Genomic DNA, 16,256 nt, shown 5'->3' on the forward strand with positions numbered 1-16,256 from the left:
GCAGAAACTGGCAGCCAGTTTGCAGGGTGAGAGCCCCACTAGGGACACCAACACATCACTGCTGTCACTGCCTCACCCTGTAAAAAGCTGCTTTCCAAGAGTGGAGAAAAACATCCTGAAGTCGATACACATACATTTTAATTCAAAATGTATTTTGACGGGATTTGATAGGCCAAATGTCTCTGACACTTCACCATCTGATAAAGGTCTGAAGGGTTTCTCGACTCACCCCACATGTATTTCATACTGATTGATATCTCCCTTTCTCACTTCCGCTTTTATTAAAGGAGTTATATATGGCATTCAGGTGCACAAGCATGTCAGACTAAAACAAGGAGAAAAAAAAAATAAGAGCCAGAGAGGTCTTAGACCCTTTTAGCAGTTCATTGGGGCCATATTAGAAAAGCCAGACCAATGGAAAGGTAGGAAAAGGTAGATTATATTTTTGGCTTCAGACATGCACTTGTGTAAATATCATAAATATCACAGAAACTTTAAGCATTATAAAAACTGCTTGTCTTATACCTAATATTCATTTTTCTTTTACTTGCACTTTTCCGTCACACAGGATCATTCGAGGATCAGTGTTGGCTTTACTACCAGATGCCTGTCACATCGCTGCCATCATCCAGTTATTGAAGCTTATTCTCTTGTTGCACCCGTCATTAAGCTTCTTTGGATGAGGTAGTTGGTGAAATGCCATAAATGTAAAAATTTGAAGGTTGTCATCAATCAGCAGGTGTAGGCTTAGAAAGTTTTTTAACCACATAATACCAGACTAAAATAGTCTCCCTCGTCTTCCTTTTTAAAGCAGCTAAAGCACACTGAAGACTGTGTTAGATTGTAACTGTATCTTTTTATTTATTTTATCACTTGCTGTGATGTGAGATGATTAAATAATATCTCACATGTGTAAACTGGAAACATTTTCATATTATTTTATCGGTTTTATCACCTTAATATCTATATCTGTCATTATGCAAATTAACTAAACCAGAGCTCATTAATTGTCAAACTAACAACTGTTTTACCTAGTCATGCATCTAAAGCTGCTCAAAATAATTGGGTTGTTATATTTTGCTAGAATGAACTGAAAATGTGCCACAATGTATCAATAAAAAACAAATAAAGAAACACAAAAGAAACCGTCTGGTCGTGACCAGAGCGCATTAACGGGCAGAAAGTAGAATGTTACTCTCAATGTTGTTGGTGCATTTCAGGAGGATGCTGCTAATAAAGTTACACAATTACACAGTGAATGTAATTCTGTAACATTTACACAATTAAAAGTTGTGTAAACTTTTAATTTTGTAAATATTTATTATTACATTTAAAAAATACCACAGTTTTTGTCTTGGTCGTATCATTTTATTTTGTTGTATTTATCTGCGACACCTTAAAGGCCGGTCCATGAAAATATTGTCTGACATTAAACCGGTCCGTGGCACAAAAAAGGTTGGGGACCGTTGCTTTAGGGGTTTCCATAGTGAGTCATCTGCCTCTATCTCACCATACCAAATAATGATATGTAATTGATGGAGGCCGCTTTCAATATAATTGTTATTGTTTTGTGTTTAACTTAACTTTAAAATAATAACTTTTCACTTTGGATTTGTACACACACTGAACTGTGATAACTGACTGTGTACAAAACTGCACAAATTAATAAAGTAAATACTACAACACCTCATTTGTATAGTTGTCCCTGCTTCCTTATTTTCTGGGTGTGAATATTTCATCTGGTTTGTTTTGCTCAGCCGCTAAATAGCTACCAGCCACCTCATTCCTCTCCACTGATGGGAATGAAGGTGCCATTATGGAGTGCACCTATTGATAGTGGCGAGGACAAGTTACTTTAACCTTCAGTTTCCTCTGCAGGCGGACTCGGGCTGCATCCTGCAGCCTATTTACCCAGAGTGGCACGCTGAAAAGCCCTGAGATTAAATCTCCATCCTGCAGCTCAGCATCATTCATTTGTCCTGGCTCACCTGAGGCCTCAGCGCCAGCAAACATTCTCCCTGGAGGCTGAGAGGCAATGCAGCGCTGAGATTTACTCAGCTAGTCAGGTCAGGCTGCTGGAGGAGCACAGATGTTTGGAGGGCTTTGTTCTGTACCCACATGTGTGTCTGTGTGCATGCATGCATTTCACCACAGCTACCTGCCAACTTTCTCCAGTGTCAGTATGTGCGTGTGTGTTTGTCTCCAACTGCCAACATTGTGCACTGATGTGGCTGTTTATGCCTCACAGGAGACTGAGTATTTCTTTGTATCTCACTAGCGTCCCTGAGTGTGCGGTGGGTTGATCAGTGTGCATCTACTGGACATTGACAATCTATCCTCTGCAGAGTGACTGCTTCTAATATTGAGAAGTGGTGGCCTAATTAAAAATGCTGAGAACGTCCACACAAATTCTCATTTCGGGCATCAGCTTCACATTCATTTATTTTGTCTATAAAGCTACTTTTAAGGAGATTTTGCCACTCATAAAAACTTTTTCTTATAGAAAACTAAATGGGAACTATAATAGGGTTCAACCACTATTAATTTAAATTTAAATTCAAATGTATAAAAAGCAAATGTTTTACGATATTCTGATAAGTACTGCAGTCCAAATCATTAGCATAAAAAACAAATATTATCACAAACACACTCACTTGGAAAAAAACCCCCCCTCTGTTCATTTACTGCCCTCCTAGATTTTATCACAATATAAATGTAGAGATCATTTCACTGAGACCACTGTAATTTACCTGTAGTTCAGTCTGCCTACAAAAAGTGCACCGCAGGATGTGAACAGTCAGAAGAGAGGCACTCATCCAGCAGCTAATAGCATACAAAAAGCTCACGCCATTAAATTCACTGCAACATAGGGGCTGTGTCTGCTGGCATCGTTGGGCAACAGTGACATGAACACCCGCATTTACTGTTGACTCTCTGTGGGTATCTACTCCTAACCTGCTGTGGCTGGCTTACTGCCGGCCTATGTGTTTGCTGCTGCTACCGCTGCTGCCTGGCATTAGTGAAAACTCTGGCTTATGTGAAATAACACCTACACATGACAAAAATAAAGAATGCATCACCCATAACATCATCCTGATGACACCAGCTTTGTTCAGAAATGATTAGAAGCAAGCACGTGGAATAAGCTGGCATTTTTTTCTTTTAAAGGTTATTTTATCATTCTTATTTTCACAGTAGCAAGGTTTTACTGGGGCACCTTTTCATTTCATTAGACATTTTTTCACATGCCCTCTTTCAAAAATGTGTTTATGTTTCATAATGGTATTTTTCCAGTGTCACTTTTATTTCTCAATGACGGTTATGAAAGAGCATAATAAAGCAGCCGCCGCCCCCTCACCTTTTCATCCAATAGCATGTCAGCCAAGAGCACACAGGCCCCCTTGAGCAAGGCTTCACTCAAAAATAACAGAAGTAGATGTGCAAAGAATGAAAGACCTCCATACACCTGGCTAATTGCTGTGGAAAGTGGGCAAGAGTGATGGGAATTTTTGGGCTATTTGACAAATACTTTGGATTGAATCATATCAAATACTGGCAAGATCACTGCTAGCCTAGTTTCACTGGAACCTAGGAACTGTTTTTGGTGCTGAGCTTGCTGAAGACAGGCTTTCAATGTGACTGGATGAAAAATCGATAGGGGACTGAGACTGGATCTTGGCATATTAATCAAAATTAGAAGATAGCAAATAAAACGAAACCAACCCCAAAGTGCCAACAACCTGCAATTCCTCATGTGGCCACATGAGGCTGGCTCAAAAACTGAGTGAATCCCCACAGAAATGAAAATGTTTTCTCCATGGCTGATTTCTCCTTGCATAACAACTAATGGAGTGTGAATCTGTTATAACTTAGTCATTCAAATCTTTTTAAGGGCTACAGTTTGCATTACTTGTCGTGAGTGACAGGTGGATGGCAACACAGGTAGCTTTAGCTAATAGTTGATTCAAGTCACTTAGCCGGACCTCTCGACTCCTTGGAGATCGAGCATTTTAATGGCATTAAATGACAAAAAAGATGGCTTGCTGTGTAGTTAAATGCAGTTAGCAAGAGCCTGTCCATGCTCCACCTTTGCTGAATGACACATTTTCTATGTGTGTGTGCCACTGTGTGTATGTGTCTGTGCATATGTGTATATCTATGCTAAATTTAGTGTTTTAAACCTGGCTTTAGTAACCATGCTGTTATTCAATAGCCATCTTTTATGTAATCTTTTCTCATATTGTGCTGTCACTCTTCTAGCTACTGTGGTTGTTTCTGTGCTGTGTGAACCACAGAACCTGCTCACACACTCACAGGCTAAGTGTGATACTGAAGGAGTTGTTGAGTTTTATTAAAAAGCAGGAAAAAGAAACACAGTGAAGCTGGACATTGGTGACAAAGGTCCAGTGTTTTATACAATATGGCCAGAATGAAATAAAAATGAATCCTAATTTAACTCATATATGAAAATACAGTCACAAAAGAAGGAAATGGCTGTTGTTTGCAGGTATCACACAATTAACACAAATTCTTATTTATATACTAATAGATATACTGCATATATTTACATATTTAATATTTAACAGTGGTGCCATACTATAACGCTTATTCTGATTGATTTCCTTTTGACAATAACTTCTCCCTAAGCACAGCCTTATTGTTATTGCTGAATTAAACGTTACGCTTTAAGCACTTAAGCACTAAGTTCTTAACACTTGCGGCTCATGGGAGTTTCTTTAAAAGTCTTAACTAGTTATAGTTGACATCCTGAAGGAGATGAGGCATGTTACCCACCCTTAGCTGTTAGTCCCCATAGATACAGTATAAATTGTGTTTGTATTATAAAAGCAGAAAAGCGCGTTTATGTAACTTTGCTTGGGAAAATTGGTGTTATTTAGATTTGTATTATTCTGTAGCTGAAATGCTGTGGGCTGGGTCCTCTGTGATGGGAATTAATTATTCATTATGGTGCTGACCTGTCAACACTGACAAGAATGTGTTATTTAAATTCAAATGCACAGCTGTATGTTCCTGTGTTAATACAGAAAACAAATCAGTGTTGGTGTACTTTAATACTCTCACACTCCAGTATATGTCCCAAGTTATAATGCTGCAAGCAATTAATTTCAATTTATAATAACAGGAGTAAAAAAAGAACTGGATAAATATTTCTGTATTTTAAGTGTGTTTTAGATTTCTTTCTGGTTTTCTCAATCGAAAACCTTGTGAGATCTTCAGCAAATCTACTTGTAGGTTTTTGTCTTTCAGGAGACAGTTTTCACTCAATTTTATCAGACATGAAGAAGCATCATTTCAGATTTTGTTCAGCAAAGAACCTTCCAGGTTGAAGCTGAAAGGAAATCATCTTGAACTTTTCTTTTGGGACGACGACGACACTTAAATAGGTTGTTTGAATTCACAACTGTCTAGCCTGTGGGTCTGTTCTGTTTCAAACTATAATTCATAGAATTGCAGCCTTGGAACATGATAACTGCCTTTCAATCAATCTGCGCTGCATTTCCATTCATTTGCTTCGCTTTCAAGTTGCCAAATTAGTCACTCCTTGTCCCTGCTGGAAACATTTTGATCTTCAAAAACAGCACCTTGAGCATTACTTTGTCTCTGCTGCACAAATGTAGAGGGGGCAGAGTGAGGGTTTGTCCGAAATCTGCCCAGAAGTACTATCCCTAATAACATGGTTATAATGAAAGGCTATATGCTTCTCCAACATCAAAAGCTATTGTCTAATTTTGGCCAGCGGGATGTGACAAATCTGTAATTAAAATAGCAAGCTCGGTGATAAAACAAAGCCACTTGCTGGGAGACAGCGGATCTGGATAGATATAGATCTGTCATTAGGCTAAAGAATTGTCCTTTGCCTTTCCTGCCTTTATCTCCCTAATGCGGCTACATTTCCCCAGGATTGGCCTTTTTCAGTGGAAACCCCCCCTAAAAAAGCTCATCTCAACAAACGTCATCATCAGTCACGGCTCACGCATTTAACACAGCAAAACTAGAGGCCACCAGTTCAGCCGAAATATAAACCAACTGCATGATGCTGCAGCGTGTTTCTAAATTGGTGTGAGAATGACAGCTGTGTTTTCCAGCGTGTTTAATTCTACATGTGTACAGGTTGATGGTTCAACTAGAGGGCAATTATAATGTGATGAAGTTAATGTTCATTTTTCAAATTCCCTCCCGCAGCGAGGGACTGACTGCAGCACTGATCTCAGGTGGCACAGCCTAAACAGCCAAGATACGGTGCGCTCTATTTAGTGTGACTGGAACTATTTAACCATTGGTGCCAATATTTATATTCTTTTGGCAGGTTTGACTTGTAGATCAAACACTCATGAATAATACATTTGGTAAGGGCACACTGGAATCATTGGTGTAAGCTTTGCAGCAGGCAGTTTCCCTTCAATGCAGCTGTTTTAACAGGAGCCAGAATGGCACACAGCAGCCAGAACAACAGCTAAATACGGTTCCTCCCCCTCATTGTTATCGCTGGAGCTGATTTCAAAATGCACACAGCATGACAGCAAGGGACGCTATAAATCACCCAGAGGTAGCAGAAGCAGGCTGGGACTGACCAGCACATTAGTGTACTCTTGATGGGCACAGGTAAGGAGAAGTATGGGTGTGTTAAATTTATGTATGTGTTAGGTAGCGTCTCTATTGCTAGACTGAACTATGGATGTATGTGTGTGTATGTGTGAAAGACAGAAAGAGAGAGAGAGAGACAGAGACACCCAGGCAGCAAGCTATTCTCCTGGATAAGAAGCTTTCAAGTAAATGAATGAATACATTATGGATTAGTGGCCGAGTACCAGAAAGCAGCTATGCTGTATCTGAGCTGAGTGCAGCTCTTGTGTTGGCAAGTGAAGGTGCAAAACAATAAGTCGGTAGGAGGCCAGGTAGACAATTTGGACCTGGGAGGCCCTTGGGGGCACCTAAGGGACCCTTGACTTGGGATGCTTATCAATCATCAATTATACAGATGAAAGTAGAAAACTAAGGTGACATGCGGCAAATTCCTGGTACATAAAAACCACACTAGGAGTATGCGTACATTCAGATCCATGCATTAATTTTCACTCCCATAGACCTACACACACACTAGCTGCAAATATAGACATGGATACACAGAGACATTTCCCCTCCCTGTGTCCTCAGGGTAAAGAATGCATTCATATTCAGCGAATGATCGGCGGAGGCAGAAACCGTTTGGATCCATTTTGTTTTTGTAGCCGATGGCAGGAAGCAGCGGCCATTATGACCTTGTGATGAATTCAGGGTTCATTTCCTACGGTTTCTTTTTTATTTTTTAACGCATGCACACAGAATTAAATTAAAAAAAAAAGAAAAGAAAAAAGAACAAAGGGAACTGCGCACTGAGAGGAAGAACATTCAGTAAAGACTAAGTCGAAGCTGTCATGGCGCTCATTCATGGTGCGACTTTCAATTCCAGGTGCACGGTGATTGAGAGAAAGTTTCATTTGTGCCCACTGTCATTTATTCATTAGCTCCCGATCAGCTCTCCTGTGCAAGGCGTGAGATGTTATAAATCAGTCACTGGCTAGACATTAACAATTCATGCAATTCATAATACATAAGACCAGTCATTTATTTATCACCTCTAAATGGGATTTCCTTCATTCTCATTGGCTGCAAGTCAGAAGTCAACTTCTGTTAGCCTGTCCAGCAGCCATTTTGAACCAAGTTGTAAATGACGTAAATCTGTGCTGAACGGGACTGTCAGACAGGAAGAGCTCCTGCTTCCTAACTAAATCTGGTTGGTTTGACTTCAAATAAAATGGTATCATTTCAAATAAAAGCAGCAGGCGTTAGGCCGAGGCTCGCTGTTGGCACAGTAGTTTTCTGCTGATTCTCTTGAGCAATCAATGTAATTGTGAGTAATTAGGCCTTAAAGTACTGTTGTCTTTCTCCAACCTGGAACATGACTCCCGAGGGAAAGCATGTGATATTTTTTTTCAGGGTATTGGAACGGCAGTCACTGATATACAGAAGGAGGCTTTTGCTAAACAGGCCCTATATGAAAAGCCGGGCACCATGCCACCTGATGCAAACACCATATGATCACGCCGACTCTCTAGATGAATCTAAATTATACCTTTGCCCCGAGGGCCTCAGCAATTCTCATTGAAAAGATACACAGCTAATTATAATGGAGGTACAACAGCCTCATAGAGCCTCATAAAGATGTGGTGTTTGATATCTGGCTCTCTGACCAGATGCTGCTCTTTTCTTTACACTACATAACATGCTGTGGCACTCTGTCTGCTTCATACGTGCCCTGCAGTTTTAGTTTAATTAGCCAGATCCTAGAAAAACGCTGCAATATAATTTGTAATAATGGTAGCCGGTAGTAATGAGGGATAGCACTATGATAGAGGAATATGCCAAAATGATGTTTCTTACTCAGAGAAGCAAAGAACCTTAACCCACATGTCACCTGTGCCCACAGCATGTGGGTTAAACATTGTCTATTAGAGGTGTGAACACACTGCAAATTTGGACTCACCAGTCAACCTAACATGCATATCTCTGGATTGTGGGAGCAAGCTGAAGTACAAGGAGAAAAGCAACCTACGCACAGGCAGAACATGCAAACTTCACACAGAAAGGCCGCAGGTGGCCCCCAGATTCAAACCAGAACGCGTGAGGTGACAGTTTTTACCTTTGCACTACAGTGCTGCATGGTTGGCCATTTGGAACAACTATAAACATGTGCCGCATGAATCACCATAATGGTGGCCGTGTGGATGCTGTCAGGCCTTGTTTAAGGCCTGTCAGCACTAGTTTAAAAAGAATCTAAAATAAACTGCGAGACTCTAGCTGCGTATGATGCACATGTGAATTAGACCCTCACGTCCCTCTTCGGTTGCCTGGTTTATCTTATCTTCGGTGTGAATGCAATGCAGCTCTGTGAGCTCAGATTTTTATTCTGCTTGTGATGTTATCCAAAAATCCAGCACAGTTTCTCTTTTCAATCAAACCTGCTGCTTCTGAATGAAGTGTCAGGTTAGGCTGAACATAAATAAGTATTGTGTCCTAGCCTTTTATGGTAATTAGCCAATGCTACACATAAAAATCTCCTCAGAATGTTATAACCTTGTTCATATCTATTCCTCAATATGACTGCACTCATTCAGACTCCATGTAAAAAGTAGCATTGCTTCGATGCTGATGTTGTGACTTTTACAGAAGATTGAACAGAAGATTTTTTCAGAGGCGATACTGGCACTTTAAACTGCTGTCAGATACACTGGAAGGACTTACGGGTGGCTGGCTTGTTGCAGTTGTGTCCATGTCTAAAGTACTGAGGGTTCTCCACTACAGGAATACGAGTCATCCCTATGACAACCGCATCAGGACTCGCATCCAGAGTACAGGGGGTAATAATCCCGTGGTTGACATGGTGAAGAGGGCTAGCAGAGTCTTCCTCACCACTGATTACAGCTACTGGTCCTGGGAAGAGACAAAAGAAAAACTTACTTCCAAAACACATTTTTTTTAAACTGTGAATATACTTGGTGAGACACAAATACAATTTCCTAAGGTATTCTATTTAAAAATAAATAAATAAATAACAATAATAATAATAATTCTGGGTGGAGACTGAGTTGCTGCAGTTGTTGTTTCTTAGATATGGTAATGAAGTACACAGTATGCATGTACAGTAAATTATCCTTTACTAGAGTCACAGTTATAAAGTAACATTTTCAAAGTGGGAGGTTTGTTTTTATGTCCAGGCACAGCCAGGGAAAATAAGAGCAGTTGCAGTAAACATGACTTCATATTTTTATTGGCATGTACCCACAATTACCCCAGTGTGGAGCAGCGACATAGATACAAACAAATTAAAGTTGTTTTTTCTAACTAATTCAAAACAAAATAAATGAACAGAAAAAAAATCTATTTATGTTTTGTTATAGAGAAATGGTTTATACCCAGTATATACTCCAAATGACTAACGCTAGATAAGAAGCAATTCTGACATTTAGACAGCTGGAAATGGGTAAAAACTAAATTGTTTGGGGATTTGTTTAAATTTTAGTTAAGGGCTCAAATGAAAAAATCTTCTGTAATGAGAAAAAGAAACTCAGTTTATTTATTCCTCCTTCAAAAATTAGCTTACCTGTTTAACTTACATATAAAACAGGTGCGTTTTGCTGGTGTTTTATTTCCTGAAGCTGCTAGCATATATGTCAAAATCCAGTTTTGGATTTTCAGCTGGTCACTCATATCCATCATTGGAAAACTATCAATTCAACATTAATTGATCAAAATCTGCCCAAAACACACATTTACAGTGTTTTTAAATAGTTGATGTGTAGACTTCACGTTTTCTAACCAGCATTTTATCCTTACATCCAAAGCTCAACAGCAACACTTCCTACACATCTCAGCATCTCACAGCTCTCAGACTAGAACACTGACGGCATTTATCTCCCAACCTGAAAACTTTCTCTCTCAGTGACAGGTAACAGGTTCATGCCTGCAAAGATAACCTACAGATGTCAGATCTTCAGTATTTCACCCCACACATGTCCTCTCTTGCAATATAGTTGGGATTTTTTTTTTTTACTTCCTGGGCCATCTCAGCGATCTTATTTAGATGTGCTCAGAAAACTTTCCACTTCCAGGAGGGGAAAAAAAAGTTTCTATATAGAGTTGAGAGATGAAAAATAAATTGGATGAAAACGTGACCCCTGAAATAGTGTCGTGTAGGTTCTCAGACGACTGAACTTCTTTCTTTCTTGAAGACATTTCACTTCACATCCAGTGACTTATCTAAGTCCAGAACCCTTCAATTCAAGCATTTATGGTGACCCTTGAAAAAGACTGTGTGTAGTCGCAGTCATTTTGTGTTGTGCATTCAAATGTAAAATGAGCCATTTTGACAATAGCACTAAAAAAAACGTGTGTCTGAAATGCATAACATAGTACAGAGTGCAGGGTTTTGTTGGTGATTTATGGGCAATCCAAAGACACAAAGGACTTAATATCCAAAAACTAAATATTAGCCTGTTATGGCAGGCCTGGATGGGTTTCAATCACGGCTGAATACCCAAAACTAACATGTTCGAATTTCTTTTTATGGGTTAAAGCAGCGGTCCCCAACCTTTTTTGCACCATGGACCGGTTTATGCCCGACAATATTTTCACGGACCGGCCTTTAAGGTGTTGTGGATAAATACCACAATAAAAACCCAGTACCGGTACCAATAAAAAAAAAAAAAGATTTATTCATAACTCACAGGAAAAGACCCAGGGACACCGAGTTAACGATAAAAAATAACGATAAAGACCATGAAAATCATAATTTTCACACCTGAGTCTCAACTCTCGCGGCCCGGTGCCAAACAACTCATGGACCGGCCCGGGGGTTTGGGACCGCTGGGTTCAAGTGTGAAGCCAAAGACAATCAAAGCCAGCCACCTCTTTAGTTTCCATATTCTTTTAGATTATCAATCTTCTAAGTGATATGAAACACATTGAAAAGACAGCAAACATGAGGTAATGTCCAGCAACATTTTATGTATAATGCATCTCAGTATCACAGAGTCATGTGAACTGTTCTTTTCAGTGGTTTGGGTGCTAGAAAAAAATGGAGTTTTTCCTCCCAAACATCTTCAGTTCAAAATTATTGAGATCTATTATCATATTTAAGAGGACAACAATTTCTTTTTAGAGTCTGTGATTTGTGGCTAAGCATAACCATTAATTAATGCTATTGAATTAGAGGACATTGTATGAAACTATTATATTTGCTAGTAAACAAAAGGTTTGGCAGTAACATATTCGCAACATTTCAAATTTGTGAATATTTCCCTGTGGATGCAGTTATGTTTCCTTTAAAATTTAATTGCAGTTTAGTTGAATGTGAAAGAAAGTTGAAGAAAAGTCAAAGCCGTGGAACATGATGCACAACATATCCCTCACTGACTTCTGTCATACTGACCGTGTGAAGATTTTTGATAAATGGAGACAGAAAATGCATAAAAAAGAAAGAAAGAAATGACTATCAACACAGGTAGTGCCCGACTACCGACGCCGTCTGAATTTAGAATTTATGTTGTCATACAACACACTCCTGTCAATACCAAGCATAATTCCCTTTCTTTAATCAAAATTCATAGAAAGACTCTGACATGATTTACTGTAAGCCAATGTGATGCAGTTTGCTGTTCGATCACTGCTATGCCGAAAGCAATGCGGAGCTCTGACAACTGCAATCTTCAGTGGGGAATGAGGAAAGGAGGAGGGAGGGAATGAAGGGAGCGAAGGAAACAGTGAGTGGAAATAAAGTCAACAGCAGCTGATTCAGAGAAGCAGTGACAGTGAATCTGTTTACACTCCATGTTGAGTCTTTTGCTCACCTTGACAACACTGTAAATAGTAATCAAGACCCAGGCATATCAAATTATAGACCCTGAGTGGAAGGAAGATGGGGTTGAGGTGGCATGTGATGAAGTGACACATGCGAGCAACAATTTATTCACAACATTTATTCTCATTGCAGAGATTTCATACCTGAGTGCCTGCTTTATTACAGAGATGTGCACAGCAGAGCACAGGTCTTCGCCAGCAACTACCCACCCAACCACTGGGAACAGGTGGCACACTAAATCTCAGTTGATGCCTCTGACCCTCTGTTACACGGCACAGGCACAAAGATATATGTGCAGTATACCGCTTTAAACATCACTACACTTGAAATAAAATCATTACCTAGAAAATCGTTATGATTCATGTTTAAATCTTTAAAAATGAAAGAAGATGCCTCAAAAGGATCCCTGGATTATGTTCTGCTTTTTAATACAATATGAAATGGAATGAAAACCCATCTGATCAGAGTCTGGTGCCAGATCGATGAGGCCTCGGGGAAAGCCTGGCCTCAGTCCAAACCACAGTGCTTCAAACTACACAGAAACCTCCCCCTTGATTTCTTGCTAGATGAAGGTTTTCTGAGGAGTGAGGGGGAAATTGAACTTCTTGACTTGAGAACACCCTAAAAATTGCATTTATGTTACCTGAGTGATGAAAAGGCCCAACGGCATCCGAGAGGGGTTTTATCATCTGAGACGTTGCCTGTGCACAGAATGGAATTCGGCACTGGACATCTTCCCCTGAAATGTCTATCTGAGAGCAAGGTTCCTCTCTATTAAACCAACTTTGATTTATTCAGGAGAACTGGAAAATGAAATGAGCCAACTTTCAGCTATTTTTTCCATTCTTTTGCATGACTCATCTTTTTCGCAGTATCTCACTGGCTCTGAAGGTCAGATTTTCAGGCCCTGTTCCTCAAGTTAATGCAATCATTTGTCTGTGTGTATCTCAAGCCTGAAATTAGTCGGATACTTGTATCAATTTAAAGATGTAAAATATAGGTAGATGAGAAAATAAATAACCACTCTGTTTCAGTTAGTGTGGTAATTATGATGCAGCAGTATGAGCTTTTTCTCTCCAGCTGAATGTTACAACTCAATGCCTGTAATTTTTGTGCAGTCATGACCAGAGTAACTAGAGCTTGAAAGATGAGGATCCTGCTTCTCTGGTCCTGTTATGGTTGTTGTGCAGATCATAGACAGTATAAAAGGTGGACATAGCTGGTTTTTGAAATCTTGTTTTTGAAGCCTTTGATGGGATGTGTGGAACTGTAAAACCAATGACTTTACCATGTTTAATCATCCAGTTTGAAACATTGGATATATGGATGGATTCATGTTAGCACAGTACTACATAGCTGTGCGCTGTGTTAATTTCACAGGACAGTATTGTCTTGTATAGAAAATGGGAAATTCTGAACTTATTCAAAATAACGTCTGCATATTCTGTCGTAAATGACATGTTACACTGACACATTGTTAGGGAGGGAGACAGAACAAAAGAGACAGCATGGAAAAGAGCTGGAATTAATATTAACTAATGATTAACTGCAGATTGGCGTATAAACACATTACGAGTACAAAAAAAAGTGAGTGACTTGGGAACAACAGAAAGTCTACGACATTCAGTAACTTCAAGAGAGCTGGGTCCAGAGTAAAACCAGAGTTAAACTATTCTCAACTGACTACAGCGACTACCAGTGAAATCGCACAATAACATAATTACTGACATACAACCAGGTTGTAAATACATTAGGGAATTAACTAACAAACTGGGGCCTGTAATTGTTAAATAACCCAAATACAGTACATGGAAACAGTAGTAACTAGTTGTAAACAAATATGCAAATCTTCTCAGGTTGATGTCAGTGTAGAAAAAACACAACAGTTCTGAAGGAAAAACGCAAAAGAATCCAGAAACAGGCAGGGAACACATGCAGTGGATAAACAGATGCTAAGACAAAAGGGAAGGACTGGACAATATATACACAAGGATAATCAGGGAAGTGGAAACAGGCGGGAAACGAGAAATGACTGAACATAATCATGGTAATCATACTGTTATGATTCAGTGTTGTAATTGTTTGATTTATGTGTGACTCCTCCCACCAGAGGTTGGCTGTGTTTTTTTTTTTCTTCTCTCTCAGGTGTGGACACCTGGGTGTGTCTTATTGAAGTCCAGTGCCTGCTGAATAGTTGGGTGTTCTGGGATTGGATACTTGGTTGATTACTCGAGTACTTAACCACCAGATGACAACCACCTGGTCCCCTCTCCACCACCCCACAGATAGCCTGTGTTTTCTGATTGTTGTTACTTAGAGTGTTTTTGCCTAAAAACTTAGTTAACTGATTAGCATGTGTGTGTCTGGCACTAGAGCATTGCTGTTGTAAATAGCTGTAAATAGATTTGTAAAGTAGCTAAAGTAGTTTGTTGTACCTCTTTCATTGCGTATTTTTTTTAAACAAATTTCCCACGCGAGGGAATAATAAAGGTTACCTTATCTTATCTTATCTAATCTTATATATTGTTCACTACAGCAGCGTGGTAGTGGTGAGAAGCCTTTTCTGTTAATTCAGTTTTCTCCTGTTTTTCACTTTAGGTAAGCGAATTGTCTGTTGGTTGTTTTTTTTTTGTACTGGGAAGTGTGGGGACCGTTAGGGAGTTTTGTTTGTTATTTTTACTCACTGTTGACGTAAATAAATGGCTGCTTAGCAATTTTGTGTTTTCTGTTTAGCTCTTTCTTGGGTGGTGCGTGAGTGGAGGCCAAGTTTCTTGTTGCGTTCAATGCACTCCTAGACCAAGAACGCAACAATACACTGAAGTAAAGCTGAAGATACAGACACAAAATAAAAATTAAAACAGGAAGTAAAAGTAACTAAACACAAGAGGGGGAAAAAAAACTACCGTAAATAGAAGGAATTAGATATAAATAATGTACCGAAAATGCTATATAGAAACTTCATTTCAGAAGTGCCATTGATGGAAATCAAAATCTAAACTGAAAGCTTAACTTAAAACATATAAACTAAGGATTAAAAACAGTAGCACAACAAAACTCAAGACCTAACAGGAATATCCAATACTGATGACAAAGGTGTGTACTCTATTACTAATAGAATAGTAATAGAGTTTCTACTGCAAGCAGAAATAGCTGTCCAGGGTTTTTTACCTGTACCACCTCCTTGAAAAAGAGTAACATAAAATATTTTGCTTCTGTAAACCTTCCAAAAACCAAAGCATAATAAAATGTTAGGATGGATTTTGTTCCTTATGCTCACAGGCTTTATGCTAAGCTAAAAAAATAATTAAAAAAATACAGTGGAACTCCGACTTATGAAATTAATTCGTTCCCGAGGGTCTTTCGTAAGTCGAAAATTTTCGTAAGTCGAAGCACCCATCGTGCCTTTTGAGTAAACGATAGGCTATAGGCTAATTGCTAACTGCAACAACAATACGTCGTTCAAGTGGAACAGCGAAGCGCAAGTACAAAAGCCAAGGGGTTGTCACATGATTCAGAAGGCATTCTGGGCATTCTGGGCACAGCCAGCGGATTTCGTTACGCGGGCATTTTGCCGTAACACGGGCAGAAATATTGCCGTTAAGTGCCTTGGTAACTTGAATTTTTCGTTAAATGGGGTATTTGTAAGTCGGGGTTCCACTGTAATAGTGATTTGAGATTTACTGCATCAACTTAAGAGCACTGATGTGTTTATTCCCCTCAAGAAGATCTAGCAAGAATGAAAATAATTAAGTGTAAGATGTTTAAGAATGTATAAAACGTATCTGTAAAAAAATAAATGACCATCGATAGCTCATATTTATATACACATATATGTGGT

General features: G+C 39.2%; 1 protein-coding gene across 5 annotated transcripts in view; it reads right to left on the reverse strand.

Moving 5' to 3' along the window:
- Nucleotides 1-16,256, reverse strand: part of ntrk3b (neurotrophic tyrosine kinase, receptor, type 3b) — a 236,105-nt gene that overhangs the window by 43,027 nt on the left and 176,822 nt on the right. For all 5 annotated transcript variants that reach the window (XM_026174777.1, XM_026174796.1, XM_026174786.1 and 2 more), the window contains one exon: nt 9,304-9,492. In XM_026174777.1, the coding sequence (XP_026030562.1) occupies nt 9,304-9,492 (189 nt within the window). The remainder of the gene's footprint in view (nt 1-9,303; nt 9,493-16,256) is intronic.

This window comes from Astatotilapia calliptera, chromosome 1, assembly GCF_900246225.1.
Source record: "Astatotilapia calliptera chromosome 1, fAstCal1.2, whole genome shotgun sequence".
Lineage (NCBI taxonomy): Eukaryota > Metazoa > Chordata > Actinopteri > Cichliformes > Cichlidae > Astatotilapia > Astatotilapia calliptera.